This window comes from Blennius ocellaris (assembly GCF_963422515.1).
Source record: "Blennius ocellaris genome assembly, chromosome: 4".
NCBI classification, from domain to species: Eukaryota; Metazoa; Chordata; class Actinopteri; order Blenniiformes; family Blenniidae; genus Blennius; species Blennius ocellaris.
In genome coordinates this window covers 11,005,557-11,024,657 of record NC_137653.1, presented here as the reverse complement: position 1 = coordinate 11,024,657, position 19,101 = coordinate 11,005,557, and the positions used below count along the sequence as shown (strand labels likewise).

At 40.6% G+C, this 19,101-nt stretch overlaps 1 protein-coding gene across 3 annotated transcripts in view; it reads left to right on the top strand.

Annotated features, from left to right (window-relative positions):
* The window catches only part of itga7 (integrin, alpha 7), a 38,636-nt gene that overhangs the window by 5,451 nt on the left and 14,084 nt on the right, over positions 1 to 19,101 (top strand). For 2 of the 3 annotated variants that reach the window (XR_013936589.1, XM_080494761.1), the window contains exons 2-7: positions 11,573 to 11,700; positions 12,284 to 12,363; positions 12,787 to 13,042; positions 14,030 to 14,161; positions 17,835 to 18,042; positions 18,635 to 18,831. Coding sequence is in view for 2 of the 3 variants with exons in the window: in XM_080494761.1 (XP_080350887.1) it covers positions 11,573 to 11,700; positions 12,284 to 12,363; positions 12,787 to 13,042; positions 14,030 to 14,161; positions 17,835 to 18,042; positions 18,635 to 18,831 (1,001 nt within the window). In the remaining variant the exon portion in view is untranslated. Of the gene's footprint in view, positions 1 to 11,572; positions 11,701 to 12,283; positions 12,364 to 12,786; positions 13,043 to 14,029; positions 14,162 to 14,860; positions 14,969 to 17,834; positions 18,043 to 18,634; positions 18,832 to 19,101 lie in introns of all 3 variants that reach the window. The other variant, XM_080494762.1, reaches the window with a different exon arrangement.

Genomic DNA, 19,101 nt, shown 5'->3' with positions numbered 1-19,101 from the left:
TACTTCTTATCATCATTTTCTTATACACTTTTTAGCCCGACAATTTTGTCAAAGCAAATTGTAAGCTGTTTTTGTGAGGGTGCTGTTTCAAAGTGATATTATTGTTATATTAATAATATTGTTATTAATAATAGTTTTGTGGGGTTAACAAATTATTAAGCTGTTCAAATAAAATGTTGAACTCTTACTGACAATTTAAAGAGTTATAAAAGTGATTATTCATCCTGAATGGTACCGCATATAGGGTTTACCATGTGATCAGCATATATATGCGATAATCACTTAAATATTTTGGGTGCTCTCATTCCATAATAATATTACACTGATTTTGCATATTGCAAGCTTTTAGTGCTATGCATCAATTCACTTGGAACAAGCTCATGACAGCATGATATAGTGTCTATCTTTCTGTGTTTCTCTTGCTGCCAATGGCATGTAAATCTGCTGGGAAGCCTCCAGCCTTACACTTTGTATTCTGCTGCATCTCTACTGAGAGCCATTTGATCCTCTTGTGCTATGTTTGGATTTATAGAAGACATTTGATCCACATATATAGATAAATATACTGTATTTTCTCCTGACCCTGTCAGGCTCCCATCCCTGACAGCATCGTTAGACTGTGATTCACCTGACTGCTGGCTCACAAAGCCAATGGACCTTGAAGTGGCCGTGCCACACTGCTGTCATGAGGGAAGAAGAAAAGTCTCAGGTTGCAATGAGGTTCATGTTTACATGTGGACCTGCTTTGGTGCATTTGCGAGCAGGACCATTCAGTGTCACTGCCTGGGGGGGCCTCAGGTCGCCGATATAGTCCCAGACATCTTGTCTGGAGTTTGGTTTCATCGGTTGAGTGAGAATCTGAACCGGAGCTTTCTGAGGCTGAACAAATCCTCTTGTGAAGCTGCAGGATTGATTAACAAAGCTTCCAAACCAACACAGGAGGATGGAGGGCGATTTATTGGATGACCTTCAAAAGCTTGTATAGAGAACAAAATAACTTAAAAGAAGCTGTGAAGATTAGAAGATAATGATGATTAGCATCGAGTTTTGATAGATTTTGTGCCAAATTCCCACTTATTTCCTAAATATGAAGCTGCAGCTTGCTGCCAGCTTTGTGTACTTAATTAGAATTAGTGTTGGCAAAAAGCATTTCCCATTATATTTAAGTGCGGGTCGGGACTCCCTTTTGGGAATCCATATCTTTCGATGGGTTTGGTGTTGAGTTAGTTTCAGGAAAAAATCTGGAGGTCTTTTCCAAGCAGGATTTTCCTTCTTATAATTTTTTTAAAGGTCATGAAATGTAAAATTATTTATTTTGTTGATAAAACCCACATTTTCATTACTTTTTTATTGTAATGGAGCTTAATATTGGATTTTTAGGGCCAATGGAAATTGGATTTTTAGTGCCAATGGATCTCAATGACAAAAATGATGCGTTATGATATGAAAAAAGATGAGGAAATCTGGTATCCAACACAAAAAAAACACATGAACTATTTGAGGGTTTGGAAGTACAGATACAACTACTTCTACTATGAAATGTACAAACGTAGGAGGCTTCATATGTATATGTGAACTCAACATATTGATTATTATTTATTAGCAATTGTTATGGCAGTTCTATGCTTCTCAGTGTGACACCACATTCATCATTAGTAATGAAACAGATCATTCAACTTGAATCATAGCTTTTAATCAAAAATGACATTCTTTTATATTTTATTAAGGACTTTTCATTTTTGAATAGGAAACATCTGACTCATCTGAGATAACTACAAAAAAAACCCCAATAAAACAATGAGGTGAAACAAGCTTAGATGTGAGTTACAGGCTGTTGTTTTATATTCTGCTGAAGGAAGAACTAGTTGTTTTATGAAATGTTTTTTTTTTTAATGTTGTTGTGAAGTTTTAAGAATAAGTTATGCTTCAATGGTGCACAGTACACAATACTTCCCCACCATGAAAAGCACACAGTATTCTCCTTATCTTTCATATATGTGTAAAAATGTGCATAAATGAGGCCTAACTGAAGTGCTGTGGACATTCATAACACAAAGAAAAATGTCTCGGTACTGATTTGCATCACTAAAGCCAGATAAAAGCTGCTTTTTCACCCCCAGCTTAGGGGATGAGAATGAACCTTCCCCCTTTTTCCCTTCCTAATTCAATTCATGATTTTCTCCTCCTCCTTCTCACCCTTTCTCTCTCGTGCCTTACGAGTTGGTCCCACAGTAACTTTCTTGCTGAATCTCAGGGAGGCCATTCATGTGAAAGCCTCGTAAAAGTAAAAACTGTTGCAGTGCTTTTTTATATGTGAGATCAGAAAGAGCAAAGGGTATATAGCATGGACTTTACAGTCTCGCACACACACACACACACACACACACACACACACACACACACACACACACACACACACACACACACACACACACACACACACACACACACACACACACACACACACACACACACACACACACACACTCACACACACACACACACACACACACACACACACACACACACGATTAATGCCCTTTACTACCTCCCACTTACTCTCTGTCTATTTAGCATTCTCCCATTCCTCCACTGGGCTGCAGAGAACTGACAAAAGCTCAGTGGGAAGCGGTGCTGCTTGGTCGAGAGCTTTCAAGAATATTACTTTGCGGACCACGTGCTCAGTCAGAACGAGGGGGGACAATCTGCAGAGTCAGGAGGAAACATACAATATATAAACTGATGGAAGTGCGGAGGAAAGGTGCAGTTTGGCAGCGTCGATGGAACAGAAGCTGATTCTGCATCTGCCCTTCAAAGAGAGTTGGAAGATAAAGTGTTGAGGGTTAGGGTTAAGATTTCCTAGCGTTATATTAGCGCACCATCATAATAACTGTGGCAACTTGTTCTGAAAATCGTATGAGTTCCTTGTGGGGGAGGTGCAGAGGGTCTGAAGGGGATGGGAGCTGCAGGGATGAATAAATCATAGCAGGCTTCCCTTTTGATTAATGTGTGTGTCCATTTGTGTGTGTGTGTGTTCTGTTGAGTCCGATAAACATGCAGTTTAATCAATCAAGTGATGGCCGCCCTGCTGGGAACTGATACAGAGCTGAGTTAAAAAAGAAACCATGAAAAGCAGACAGGAAATTAGAGGGGAGGTGGAACCTTTCAATTTATTATATTTATCAAAATAGATTTGATGTTTAATTCCCGGGGCAATCGTCTATCTCATCACATTATGTGGCTGTTCTAATCATTCTCTGAGTCATCATTTAAGTTCTCACAATCACTTCCATCTTTTGTAATTTCCTAAGGAGTAATGTGAGTAGCTGATCTTTATCACAGTGAATCTTCAGTTTTAGTTTAAAGGTGCAGTATTTTGTTTGCTTTAAATCAACACACAATGCAACATTTTGTTGTCATCAGACCATTTTTGCGAGATCCTAAAAGTTTTCCAACTTGTCCCAGCCACTTTATTTCTGAAATCAAATGATTATAATATTGCAAACAAGAAGTTACAGTAGCTCAAACTTAGACTTAAATCAGAGCTTCCTGTTATGACCCTGCAAACAATTACACTCTTGTTCTTGTTGTTTATAATGCAGCCACTGAGGCCAGGTGATTTATAGTTTAATATTATTATGAGATAACTACATCTTGACAGCAGGTTTTCATCTTACCAACATTAAAGCTGCACAGATATGGTGTGACTGGTGATGAAGCAAGTAGCAGACAGTGTGTTTTAACGAGGCTGTGTAATTCATCCACACAATAAAATAGGAACTGATGAAATAGTGCAGGTGATCAGTTTGTGTAGGACTAAAGACAATTATCTCTATCTGAAGACCAACTGCTGCTTGTTAACTGCAGTGAGAAAAGGGTAAGAAAGGGAGGACAAGGGGGACGGGGGGGGGGGGGGGGGGGGGGGGGGGGGACTCTAAAAGTAGGAGCAGAATTTGAAACCCTGAACAGATCAGTGATGGATCAATATGTGGACAAGTGGCTAAGTGGTGAGAAGGAACTCGGAGATAAGTAGAAACAGAAGGGTTGTGTCCTCTTTGCTCTTTGGTAACGTGGGCCAATCATTACCCCCATCTGAGCCTGAATATGATCGTTCATTTATTGATCACTGGGGCAGGTGGTGGGCACCACTGTTGTTAAAGATGTAAATGCAGTGAGGAAGAATGGGGTTTCCATTGTCCTCAAAGACAGTAGAAGTGACAGCACTGTGTGATTGTCCTTTTCACTGCTGGATCGACATTTTCTCTTGAAGATTTCTTTCCCAGATTGATACACCGCCCGGCACCCTTAAGTACAGCATTCAAGCAAGACACTGAGTCATGTCCGTGGGCAGTGACCCACAATATCCCAGAGGTATTTTGTTGGCGCTGGCAGCTGTTTCTGTCTCTCTTTTACTTCTTTGTTGTACCCAACCTTTTCCTCTCTTGCCCAAAGTTGGAGAGAGTTGAGATGTTAAAAACATGATGATTCAGAGCTCCCTCATCTCATTCTCAGCTGTCGTTTCCTCATCAGCAAAACCAAAAGAGTCAGGTGTGAAATCGGCATTTTCTAAAGGCCGGTCCTTCAGTTTTATGAGTCTGATTGTCTCAGTCGACATTGTTGGACAGGCTGCAGCCAGCTTGCTGATCTGCAGTTTACTCAGTTGTTGCATAGACTTCTGTTGTCTGCAGTGTGTCCTTGTGTGTGTGTGTGTGTGTGTGTGTGTGTGTGTGTGTGTGTGTGTGTGTGTGTGTGTGTGTGTGTGTGTGTGTGTGTGTGTGTGTGTGTGTGTGTGTGTGTGTGTGTGTGTGTGTGTGTGAGAGCAGGAGATTTTGTGCATTGATATTCATGCCGTTCGTACAGGCATTCCTCTATTAAAGTCTGCATTCTTGCACACATTTTCCATTGCATGCATGCATGCGTGTGTGTGTGTGTGTGTGTGTGTGTGTGTGTGTGTGTGTGTGTGTGTGTGTGTGTGTGTGTGTGTGTGTGTGTGTGTGTGTGTGTGTGTGTGTGTGTGTGTGTGTGTGTGTGTGTGTGTGTGTGTGTGTGTGCAGGTCAAAGGTGACAGTCTTGCTCCAGGATAACAACAGAAGGCCTAAAAAGAGCCTGTGGGCCACATGCGGATCCGGCAGTGCCACTGTCTATAGCCTCATTCTGCTCTGTGATGGACAGATGTTGAAGGGGTGTAAGCATAGAGATTATGGGGTAGTAATGTTCACAAATTTTAAGTATTTGAATTAACTTTCACAAACTGTATCATCATTTGTAAAGTCTTTGCTGGATCATTTCTGCGTGGGTTGGGTAACAACAGGAAGAAACTGTTTACATGTGCTGTTTTTTATGCTTCATTTTTTAAAGCTTCTGCTCCAGATTTTGTCTCGAAGTGAGTCTCCACTTTCATTTGTTGTGTAGTTTTTGTCTGGCATGTGGGTTACTGATGAAATTACATGGTTGTTGTTTGGAGCATGTGAATTTAATTTAATTTAAACATCATATCTTTACATTATTAGTGCAGTACATCTGGACCCTGGTTATTGAAGGATTCATTATAATTTTCACTGATTCTTTTTGTTAAAACACTGAACAAGCTTTGTCCCCTGATATCTTTCCAAGCTTGTGTCGCATCTGGGGTTTGACGTGCTTCTCTGTTCTATCTTTTTTAATGTCATTGAAACTCTCTTTATATTTCCTTTTTTAGTGTAACTGCCAGTAAATGTTCTCTGTAAACAAAATTAAAAAAAGTCTTGAATTCTCTCAGGATTAGAAAATATGTTTCCGTGGATGTTGGTTGTCTCATCGGACTTTGTGTTTACTGTGTTTACACATAGATGTGTTTCTGATTTTTCTCAGGGATGGTTCCTATTTTTGTTTTTTGCTTTCAATCTATCAAGAATGCATGAAATTGACTTTGAAAAAAGTTTTTAACTTGATAAGACTTAGGGGAATTTTATGCACGAGCATGTGATCCTGCAGCCGAAAAATAAAACACATGGACACTGTCACTAAACAAGTTAACAAACTGTGATCGTAAAGTTCTCTTAGGCTGTGAGTCATTTTAAAAAGCTGAGATGGGCCAACACTGAGTATTAAAAAAAGGCCTTTTATTCTGTTGTTTGCTAATAGTGGTGATATGTCTGATGCACTACGTTACTGTTCAAGTTTCCTGCAGCTCTCATGCCTTTGTGCTGGGATGTGGCTCTGTACTGACGGGGGAGGAGTAAAGGAGGATATACATGTGCTTGTGCATGTGCGTGCACGTGAGATTATATGTGAAGGGGGGCTGAGGAGGTGGATGGGGGAAGGGTGGACACGACTGTGGAGGGAGTGTTGGGGTCATTGCACATGGTCCCCTCCTGGATGGGAGTGCAGTGTAGAGTGTCGGTGTTGTTTTGGGGATGAACCACTAGAAAAACAGATGTGATGACAATGGAAATATAAAGATGGACATTTTTACATTCATGTTTTTTGGTCATTGGCATCTTTGATTTTTATTAATATTTAAATTACATTAACAACGTGTCTGTTTTGGTCTTTAACCCTCTTCACATAAAGCGTAGTTTCTCTTTGATTGGTGTAATTACTTGATTAAAAAATGAGTGATGGCTCTGTGGTTGGATGGTCACCAGTTCGGTGTAAATCTCAGGGACAATGGGGGGGTGTTCATGTTTGAAATGGCTGCATTTTCCCGATATTCTTACCTCATGTTCTTTGTTCTTCTATTAAATGTGATGTAGCTTTTGCTGAGGCATAATTTTAAAAAGTGAAAAGCTATGTACAATACAGTGAGTACCATAACGTTCAGGAAGAGGCATTTGGCTTCAGTCAGTCTCCACCCAGTCCTCTTGATGAAAATCCTGTGTTTGATCCCACCATCCTCTCTTTGCACCATTTCTTCCTTTCCATGCAGTGACGTGCAGTCAGGGGTAAAATAAAATAAATATTAATATTTTCCACTGATTTGTGTTAAAGGTAATTTTCAGTTTGACTCGACACATTTTTGACATTTAATTAAGTAAAAATCGCTGAATATGAGTACTTCATGATCAAATCCAGGGCAGAAATCCCGGGTGAGGCAGTGCAGATATGAGGCTGTGCCTCATATCTGACTTCACGATCCAATACAAACAAGGTCACATGACACGTGCCCATTTCTGTTTCACAGAAATATTTGTTATACAGCATGACTCTCTACAGTCTGTGTAATGTCTTTAAGCATTGTCCCAAAGCATTCACTCTTGGCGAAGTCATCACACAGCGGCCCCTTAAAACTGCACTTTGACCTGGATGTTCAGCAAACAAGATTCAGACTGCACAACAACAACCACGTTAACACTTCAGCTTAGTGTCAATAGTTCAAAACGTGTTTTTTTGTTTTGTTTTTTTGCTCTCTTTTTGTGTCTTTCCTAAGGCATTCATTCCCATTATGTGCACATGGTCAGATATGCAAATTATATCATGGAATTTAGAGCCTTCTGGAGAATTTTAGGATGGCCAACAGCTACTTTCATGAGGTATCAGCAACAGTACAGGTAGGTGGAGCCAACCACCTTAGAAAAGGTAGCATATACCTATCTAATCTATCACAGGATTAACACACATGCAGCTCTAGAAACTTGAGAGTCACCAGTTACTGTGCAGTCGGGGTAATTTGCAGGGTCAACACCACACAAAAAGACCCCAAATCTGGAATTGAATCGACAACCAGAAAAACGGAAAATATTAGCCGCTAAATCTCACAATGTTACCATTCTGTTTGTGTTGACGGGTTTGTATAGTTATACGAATATTTGGGTTTATGAACAGCCGCTGCTGTCTTTGTTTAATCAGGCTGTAAGATATGGAGGAGCTCAGAGAGACAGACAGAGACCAGGTGCTTATCTAATCTGTGTGCATGACCCACACACACACACACACACACACACACACACACACACACACACACACACACACACACACACACACACACACACACACACACACACACACACACACACACACACACACACACACACACACACACACACACCTGCTGGTACTACAGTAATTCTGTAGTGTCTGAATTAGTGTGTGTTTTCCACTACAAACTATCAACATCACACTGAGCACCCTGATATCTCCTCCAGGGTCACTGTGCTGCAATAACATAACCCAAACTACTCACGTTACACACACACACACACACACACACACACACACACACACACACACACACACACACACACACACACACACACACACACACACACACACACAGATGCAGACGTGCACACCCATGAGTTTACAGGAAGAGGAGCGTAGCAATGGAGATGATGATCATCATGTCTGATTCAGTCCTGAACAATAGACTGAGCGGAGATGAGGGTGAAGGGCAAATTATCGAGTGTTACTCAGCTGTGACGATGAATCAGTGTGAAATTTGGGACATATGTGCATGTCAATATTCAACACTGTATTGGAAAGGTTTTTTTTATGTGTCTTAAAACATTTCTCAATATTTACTCCTTTACAAAATGTATTTACATAGTGGTTGAAACCTCAATGTGGCTTCAAAAAGGATTTTCCAGTACATATCTACTCAGGAAACACACCTGTTTAATTATCAGTTTGTTCTATGCAGTGTTTCACAGTTCATTTCAAACTATGGTGCGTTGTATGAGAACAAAGATATAAGAACATAATGCAACATGAACACAATTAAGACCAATTACCGGACATAACGACTAACAAAAAAAAAAACATTTTGTCAATTACGGGCTTATGAATAAGAAACTACAGTATTTATGTCACTTCCTGAAACTAGTACACCTCCAATATTTTATTTCTATGAAACCCAACTTCAGTTTGCACCAAATTATTTAATGTAGAGTTTCTTGCAAAGTCTGAATTCAACCAAAAGTTGTTCCTTAACATGTAGTTTCAGTTTCAATACATGGGGTTAGAGTATATCTTTAAAATACATTTACTCATATAGTTTATTTGATGTGCTGGTGAATTGGTGATTTTGAAGACAGAATGAGTTCAAATCCACTTCTTTTAAATATTTTCTGTCAAAAGTTTCAAATCCAGGCTGTGTTTTTCTTAAATTTGATTGAGATGATACAGTATCATGCAGGCGATGCTCCCGATTTAACATATATATTTTTCTTTGATTGAAATCCTATTGAAATTGCATAAAATTAAATTCATGAATACAGACCATGCCATTCTTTCTAAGGGGGGGTTGTGCAGTTCATGCAGGCAGACGTGTTGGGAGCCGTCCCCGTCTCAGCTCCAAATAGTGGCGATATAACAGATTAGTAGACCTCCCAGCCTCACACCCTGACACCTGCCCATGTATGTGCACATTGGGGGGGTATCATCGTAAGTCTCAAACATAAACCAGATCCTCCAGGAATGTAGAGCTATAAGAGCAATCAGATCCTATCAGTCTTTTTAGTGATATGTCATCCCTTATAACCAGATGCCCTTTGTTAAACACAAGTTTTCATTTGGTTTACATTGGTTGATGGGATTTTTTTTTTTTTTTGTCTCCATGTGGACAACCAGTGATGCGCAGCACCATATTTGTTCACATTCAGTGCTTTTCCTTTTTGTGTTCTTGCTTGTTATGGTGAAGGGAGTAATTCCCGAGGCATGCACAGCTGCACCCCAACAGAAATATTTGTCAGAAAAGAGAAGGCAGGAGCAGAAAATAGAAAGCAAACTCGTCTCACTGGGTGGTATCAGTGCTAGTTCACGTATCTTCATTAGTGATGGTTGCAGGAAGGTACTTTTGTAGTCGGTGCATGTTTTCCTTTTTTGTTGTGTATCAAACAATTCATTGTTGTAAAATATACATAATTGCAGAAAAAAGGCTTTTATCACGTATGTAAAAGGTAAACAGAAATGTTGTAAACATTTGGTTCATAATGAGCAGACATCTGATCATTATAGACTGCCAGCATTTTAAAGAGGCTGATGTCAAATCACAGCCACTGAGTCCAGCATGTGGGCACGCAGACTAAAAAAAAGACTTAAGTGTTTTAAAAAATAAGCAGTTTGGGTTTTTTTTTTATTCATTACCTGCTACACCGTGACTTGTATTTTCTCAGCACGTACAAACTTGTTTGAGTGTGCACAATGTTTCTCTCAGAATCAGAGATGAGAATATGGCAAACAGTTACATACAAGAGCTGTATTTTCTTGTATGCATACATCGTTAGTGGCTCAAAGAGCTAAACTTTCTTGTGAAATGCTTGGAATGGAAGGGTGAGGAGAAAGTGGAAGTTTTTACACATTTTATTTTCTTTGGAATAAAATGTCTGTTGTCATGACAACTGTCAGTACACACCTACCACTGTACAATACAAGGCTACAGATATTGCTGCGATTGGCCGTCTTTTACCTGAGGTGGCTAAAGTGACCCAGTGGATAGCTATTTTTATGGACAGATGGGGATTTGTAGGGGCTATATAAAGGATTAATTGGCAATGAATGCTTTTTTTATAACTTTAATTTTATTCTTATAAACAGTTGTGGTGATCTCAGGACAGAACAATTGAACCTGCAAGTTAACTTACCCTATGTGTTATGAGAATTAAGAATTCAAACTCAAAGTTTACACGAAAACAACCCCATATTTCTATATTTCATTATTATTTTATTTATGTCTGTCAGTCTGTTACATGTGCATGTTTCTAAAATAGATGAAGCCCTGTAGGAATGGATGCATCTTTGATTCACATGATCGAGACCAGAGTACAGCTGATGCTGCGGTTCATAATACTCCACCACGCAATGTACTGTGGTAGTATACTCAGTGGGTCCTCGTCTGCATGATCTATGTTCCACTTACAGCATGTGCACTGTATTTATAGGTAAAATACCCTTCTGTCACAGAGATAGCTCTAAATTAAGTGTGTACATAACACAGCAGATATGAGAGGAGCTGCTGGTGGGAGTTTACAGCTAGTTTGCTGTCGTTCATCCGAGCCAAGCGTTTTCATTGCTGACAACCTTTTTCTAATTACCCATAAGCTGGGGGGGTATTGTTGTTGAAGTCAGTTTAGGTCAGAGCTTTCTCGCTCTCTTCTCGCTCTCTTTTGTTGTCGTTTATGCTCTGCCCTCGATTCTCCACTTTCTCTTCTCTGCCTCTGTTTCCTTACGTCTCACTTCCAATCCTCGGCCACGGCTGACGGTGTTGGGTGGAATGTGGCTCAACATTCAGTTTTTAAATAGCATGCTAGCCTTCATCAGCCACTCCTAATAAGGCAGAGGGCAGTGACAGTGGACCCAAAATATCAGCAACCACTTACTGAGAATAAAACTTTTCTCTTGATAGGATGGCTGCTGATAGCTACTGTACATTTTCCCAAACAAAACTCGCCACACATAGCTTTCTCGGAAAGTTAAAGGATGAGATGTAGTAAATTATGAGATGTCTGCAGGATCCGAGGTTTGTCAGTTGAGCTGCTGCATGTGTTTTTTGTTTTTTTTAGTGTGGCTTTAAAATCAGGTTACACTACACTTTTAACACCCACAATGCGTCTTTGAGAACAGGTGTTATAATGAAATATCTCTGGCTTTCCTTCAGGATCCTGGTGGGCGCACCGCAGGCTGCAGGACGGGGCCCACTGAGGGGCAGTCGACCCGGAGCACTATTCAGGTGTCCAATCACACCAGAGGAGTACGACTGTGAGAGGGTTGATATTGATGGAGACGGTGAGGATTTTGCACATTTTAAAACACGGAATAATGCTGGGTGAATCAGCAGAATAAGCAAATCTGTCTTATTCATGTTGAGCTAGGGTCTACAGCAGGGGTCGTTGATGCATTCAGCGAGGTGATTTTTGAACACGTTCCCACAAATGTTCTCATTAATTCACAACTATCTAAATATGTTGATGCATATTCTCAATTTTCCCAAGTTGGAGGCATTTTTTTGTTTTGTTTTAAAAATGAACACTCAAAATGAATGTTTACAGCAGTCAGAAGCAGCAGAGATACTTTAATTACTTACAGTTAATGTATGTGTGTGTATTTCCTTCTTTACTTGTAATCAGGCAGTGACAAAAAAAACAGCTAAACAATATCCTCTTAGTCAAAATGTAAAAATATCAAAATATCTAATGCCTCAGATGAAATGTGCTTTGTGTGTAATTAAGTAGATTATAATTTTACACTGAATATACTTCCTTGAACATCAAAGTTTTGTTTTGTTTATTTTGATTTTTTCCCCAAATGTAAGTAGTTTACAGTATTGGAAGCATCATGGTTGGCATTTCCTTCTGTGTTTCTCCCCCAGTGAGCCTGGACAGGGAGAGCAAAGACAACCAGTGGCTGGGAGTCACAGTGAAGAGTCAGGGGATCGGAGGCAAGGTGGTGGTGAGTAACTGAGGCATCGTCTAAACCTATCAGACCTGGAAGATATACTGCTGAGCTACAGGTCAGCAGGAGTTTTAACCATGGAAACAACGTGCAAAATATACAACTTTGATGTTCATTCAAATGATGTGTTTTGTCCACCTTTCCATTAAAGTAGCTTTAATTACTGTGGTTTTGATAAATATTATTCTAATCTGTGGTAAATACATGGCCTAGGGTTGGTCTCATGCGTTACTCCGAGCAACTCCCGCTCTGGTTATTCCCATCACTCAAAGCAACACAAAAAACAAAGAATACGATCATTTACATTCTATCAGATAAAACACTTCTATGGATACAACAAACATACAGACTGCCGGTAGTTCTGATGTGGAATGATTTAGATTTTTCCATTATAAATGTAACATCGTCATCATTCACCAGACCTGCGCTCATCTGTACGAGCTGAGGCAGCGAGTCAGCAGACCCTCGGAGACCCGTGACCCCATCGGACGCTGCTACGTCCTGAGTGAGGACCTGACGGAGCGAGATGACTTAGACGGAGGGGAGTGGAAGTTCTGCGAGGGTCGGCCGCAGGGTCACGAGCAGTTTGGCTTCTGCCAGCAGGGCCTGTCGGTCAGTTTCACCCCAGACAACAACTTCATCCTGTTTGGGGCTCCAGGGACCTACAACTGGAAAGGTATTGTGTCTGTCATTCAATTCAAGGGGGCATGTGTTTTTACATATGTGAGAGCCTAATGCTTTCTTGTTATGGTATTATGAGTGTTTCACCATTACACTTTGAAAACGTGTGGGTTAAAAGTCAGAAAGAAGGATTAAATAAATGAATTCCTCTTGCAACTGTACATTTCCCAGAGAAAAAAGACAAGACTTGTAAATACTGCAGTTAATTTATAAGCTAATCAATTAATTAAAATAGACTTAATTAAAAACAAAGCTCTGAGATTCATCTGGTGCATAAATTACAGTTAACAGATTGAACTGTGTGTTGTATGAGACAGATGTGCTGTGCTGTTCATTCAATGTAATTGGTTCACATTCAGACACACTGATATATGCAGTAATTCAACATTTTTGCAGGTAAGTGCAAATGATAGCAATTTTAGTAAGGCCAATGTATGACTGTATTGGATTGAAAGGGAACTGAACTTCTGGGATTTTTTGTCTAAAAACAAAATAAATTCAGGACACATTTTGCTTCAACAGCTGTTTTCTTAATGTGCTGGGTTTTTTTTTGTTGTTTTTTTTTAACCATGTTTCATCGTGGTGAACAACAGGTATGAAGGAACATTTGACTTAATACATTACTGTTAAAGAGATCGATACTCAGCTCCAAACATGAGTATGCATCATTTGAACACATCTGATCCTCTGAAAGTAATGAAAATAAGCCCCAGCATAAGTGTAGGGCATTTCAACAGCCATAGCATCACATGTGGAATAAATACTTATGTCAACCAGAAGGAATTTAGTCTCAAACAGAACTATTACTTTTAACTCTTGTTCAGAAACACATTTACTTGAGTATCAGAGAAAGTATACTGCCGACATATTGTAGATCAGTGGTGAATTCTCTTAAACATGTGTATATTTATAGTGTTTTATCTCTTGTGTGAGGTTTTCTTGTTGCTTGTGCTGTGCCCGCATCTTTCCCCCCCCTTTTCAGGTGAAATGCGTGTCCAGCTCATGAATCAGACTCTGCTTGACCTCGGTTTCTATGATGACGGGCCCTACGAGGTGGCAGATCACAAACAACTTAATGCCCAGCTCATTCCTGTGCCTTCCCACAGTTACCTGGGTAGGACCACCTGCCCTCCCTGCTCACTCCAGCAGAGAACGCGAGAGAGAAAGAGAGGGCCGGGGTGAAGGATGATGCCACGGCTCAGACTGTACGCCCAACAGGCCGGACGCAACCATGGGAACAAGCAACAGTAGCGACAACTCTGGCCAGTTGAGGGAAAACTTGTTTTAGTGTCCATGTCATGCCCGGGAAATTATTTCTGGCTGAGCCTATCTGTGTATGAGTCACAAAACTCTGAATACGTCCCCACCTCTCATTGTGGGTGGACATGTGGTCTGACAAGAAGGCTTATGATGCTACGGTCAGCGAACAAGGAACATACTGTAGTGTAAGTGCCCCGCCCCCAAAAATGTAACAGCAGCGATGTTATCCTCATCCAACCAGCGGCCCCATTTGAAAAGAAGAAAAGGAAAAGCATGTCAGTTCTTCACATGGGCGTCAGCATCCCGGCGTACAGTCTGAGCCTCAAACGTCATTCCTCCACCACACATGCAGTGGAGAAGAAAACACCCACTGCGGCACCACAAAGCACCAATCAATCACAACATGTCTCACCTGCACCTCCCTCTCCCCCCTTTTTTCTATCTTTCTTTTTTTGCCCCTCACCATTTCACCACCCAATCACCACCCCCTCCTCTCCACACACTCCTCCCTCTATCTGCTTCTGCCTTTCTTCTCCTGTTTTTGGGGCCACAGGGCTCTTGTTCATGGCTAGCCCCGTTGAAGATACACTACTGTACAAAACTCTGGAGCCCTCCACCCGGACTGCACCGTTTGAGGATGTAGCTCATAATAGCTACTTAGGTTTGTAGGCCTGACGTGTCGTTGTTTGGACCGGATTGGGCTTGTAGTGGACTTAGTTTTTTTTCTCCTTTATTCTACGTTTGTGTCTTAATCCTTTCTGCTAAACCCGCCACACAGGTTTCAGTGTGTCGTCTATGTACTACGTCAAACCATGTTATAACTGTTGTAAAGAGACAGCCATCCCACACTGTCAATTTGACACAAAACTTTGTGATTATTTTATTTTAAAAAAAGATTTACAGATGGTTGTCTCTTTGAGTGGCAAGAGGGTGTTTCTTTGTCCCGTCGAGATCTCTTTTGTCTTTAGCTTGTCAATCCTGTTTGTTAGTTTGCATGTATCTGTCCGGGTAAAGCTTCCCAGGGTGTCTTGGTGTCGAGTTTCTTGTTGATTGTTGGGGTTACATTCAAGTGGTTTAACCCTCCACACATCTACAGCGCCAGCAGGTTTTCAGATTCATCATAGCTTGGTGTGTGAGCATTTTCTAGTTTGTACTAAACATAACACCTTTTTGAAGGTTTAAACTTTGGCATGTTGATGGCACTGCTCCAAGTATTTAACAATAAAATCAGTTGATTTAGAGTGAAACAAATATCTCAATAACATTCATAACCAGACCATCACACTGGTTCACAAGTCTTGGACCCTTGTATGCACAGGGAAAACATGCAATGTCCACACAGAAAGGCTGGATCCAGATTCAAACCCATTGCCTTCCTGGCAATAGCAGCACTATTATAGTCCATAGATTAGAGGAGGTGTCAGCACTGTGTGTCTGCTTGACTCATAACGTTCAGCTGGTGGAAAATGCCTAATGATGTTTCTTTTTTGAGGCTCCACAATATAAAGTTTGTTCAGCCAGATTAGATGGTCTGGTCAAAAAAGTTGATATTGTATCACCAGCACAAAACAAAATAGTGTTTTATATGAGTTCAGGACTGTTGTGTCTCATTCTACTGGTTTAAAAAAAAAAAAAATCAAGTTATTTAAATTGCATCTTTAAGGAGATAAACAACATCTGAAGTTATCCAAAACTTCAAGAAAATTCAACTTTTTTTGAAGAATATCTTGGTATTCAGCATCTGTTTGTTATTATTTTGAGTTTCCGGTTATTATTTCTCACTGTGCGTCTGGATCAGCTATAAATGTTTTGATTCACATTCCTCCAAGCCTGCTCACCTCCTCTTTGCCCACCATATTGAGCCGTTGCCGTGACAACACTAATACCCACATGACCTTTTAGCCTTCATTTATAACTCACATGCCTCCATTGATCCTAACCAAATGATGTGCCACACTTATGCATGCTTACTAAAATGATAGAGAGTGTGGCACATATTTTCAACTGTTGTTGCATCTCCAGTGTCACAAAGGTCCAGCTGTGTTATACAAACAGTGAACGCCTTCATTCTAATGTGTGGTGAGCCGAATAAAGGAAAACGCCCTTTCATCTTCACCAAGGCCAAATCAAATTGACTGTCTCTTTTTAGCAAGCAAAGGGGACAAAAGCAGTTTTAAAGAGGCGTCAAGCACCAGATAAATGGTTACAGTCCTTATAATGGTTGTCAAAATGAATGTGAGAAAAACCTTGTATTCAATTTGTTTCACGTTGTTTACTGCGATTCTTATCTACATTTCCTCAGATTAAAAGAACACTGTTACACTATCTTCTGCCTTGGTTTAACCTTGCTGACTTGATTCGACTTAACTTGCTACATTTGTTTAAAAAACATCAAAATAAATAGGAGAAAAATGCCTTAACCCACAACATATACAGAAAATGTGTATTTCCACTTGGATTGGATTGTATAGGAAGGAAGGAAGGAAAGAAAACAAAATGTAATACCATGTAAATGACATAAATGGTAAAAGGGTGACAGGTCAATAGATATAGACGTCTCGATGAAATTGGAAAAAAACAAAAACAAAAAAAAACAAATTGAATGAAACGGGGAAAAAAACCCTAAACATTTTAAATGTCAACCCCCCCCCCCCCCCCCACACACACACACACACACACACATTCAAACCTTTTGCTTCATTAAGCTTGCACTCCCTGTTTAGCTTTACAGTGTGAACCCTGTTGACTGCCTGTGTGTTAAAAGCCACCTTGCGTGGAAAAAGTAACACATTGTGTCTGCCGGGTTTATATGAGCTGCAATGTTGCATTCCACACCTGCCGTCCTGGAGCTGCTCAGTGTTGGTCTCTGTTTTGTCTCCATCCGCATGTTTACTCAGGACTAACAAATGTCCTCCGTGTCTTCCCTCCTCACCTCCTCTGTCAGATTTTTTCAATTGCATGCGGTCGATCATCCTCGGGAAACGTTTGCAACGATGTGTGTGATTTCTCACAGCACGTTGAGGAAAAAACACAACTTTGTTACAAACTACTTCCCTCTACTACCCAGTCAGTCGTCTGATTTACATGCAAGCACGTCCTCACATTCCTTCACACACACACTCAAAGATAAAAATTTACATTTTTTTGTAAGTGCACAAAGGAGGAGACCCTCTTGGCAATAAATCTGATTAATGTCCGCCCACAGTGTTTACTTACTGGCTCCACCAACGTCGTGAATCTCACGAGACATTAGAGGGAAGCCAATACGTCTCCCTCTGTTACTGTCACACTGGTCTCGCTGCTTTTACCACACAGCCACACAAGACATTTACACTCATCATGAGTTTGGCATAAAATCAATGGTCACTTAAGGCACACATTTCATTAGTTGGAAGATGAGCAGAACATGGCACACTGAGGGGAGATGAGCCTTTGAACCTTTCGGTCAATAGTAACCCCTGACCCTTCCCCCCTCCCTTCTTTGCCCCGGCTCTTTCTTCTCTCCTTCTTCGTCCCTTTTCTTTTAGGATTTTCTGTGGACTCGGCCATGGGGATAATGAGCCTCGGGGAGCTGACCTTTGTGGCCGGAGCGCCTCGAGCCAATCACACGGGGGCAGTGTTGCTGTTGAAGAAGGACAACGTGTACCGGCTGGTGCCGCAGCACATCTTCTGGGGGGAGGAGCTGGCGTCTTCGTTTGGGTACTCGGTGGCCACTACGGATCTCAACAATGACGGGTGGGTTAGCCCCAAATACAGACAGGTGGCTGATCATCATAAAAACAAATATCGAAGACAATGTCCAGTAAAAGCATTAGCAAACATTGTTACAAATGTAACAACTGAAGCTAGTAATGTAATCATACCTAAACAGGGTTTTGCAGGTTTTGTGAAGTTTACATGTCAAAAATAGTTATAGTTGATAGGAGAGTTGTCATATTGATTCATTGAAGAGACATCATCAGCAAAAGTGGTTGGAAGTACTGTTAGTATTTCAATACATTCTTTGTTAAGTTATTACATTATGGGTTTTATCACATTCAGAATGGCCAAGATCATTACTTTACATTAAATTCACTCAATTTTCCCACCACAGTTCAAAAATATAAGGGTAATTGTTCACTCTAAATTCCCAATGTGTGGTTGTCTGTCTCTAGGTGTTATCCCTGTGTAATGTGCCTTCACGTGCAGGCATACAAGTTCAACTCGAACTAAAATTAGTCTTGTCGAAGGAACTAGAATAAATAATTGTTATTTATTAGCTGTGCCGAAAACTGTACTTTCTTGCAACTCCATAGATGAAGTCTTTGCCTTTGTTTGTGTTTACCAGCTGGACTGACCTGGTTGTTGGCGCTCCAAACTTCTTTGACCGTAAAGCAGAGATTGGTGGAGCGGTCTATGTGTATCTGAACCCCTTTGGTCACTGGGACGATCAGGCTCGGCCAATCCGCCTTAACGGGACATATGACTCCATGTTTGGGATGACAGTCAGCAACATTGGGGATCTGGACCAGGATGGTTATGGAGGTATGAGAAATGCTTCTTGATTACATGCTACAAAAAGGAGTGATTAGCTTACAAAAAACAGTAATGTGTTTAAAGTACTAAATGTCATCAGTGCAGGGATAACAAATACAGGTGTAATTCTAAAAATGTAAATACTAATTACAACATGAGGAACGTATGTAACATTGATCCAGAAGTGAGTTTTCTCCTGTGTTTTGCGTTTCTATGCTGCAGTTTTTTGTTCAGTGAGAAATTATATGAAAATAGAGACTGTGCTGTATTATTGGGAAA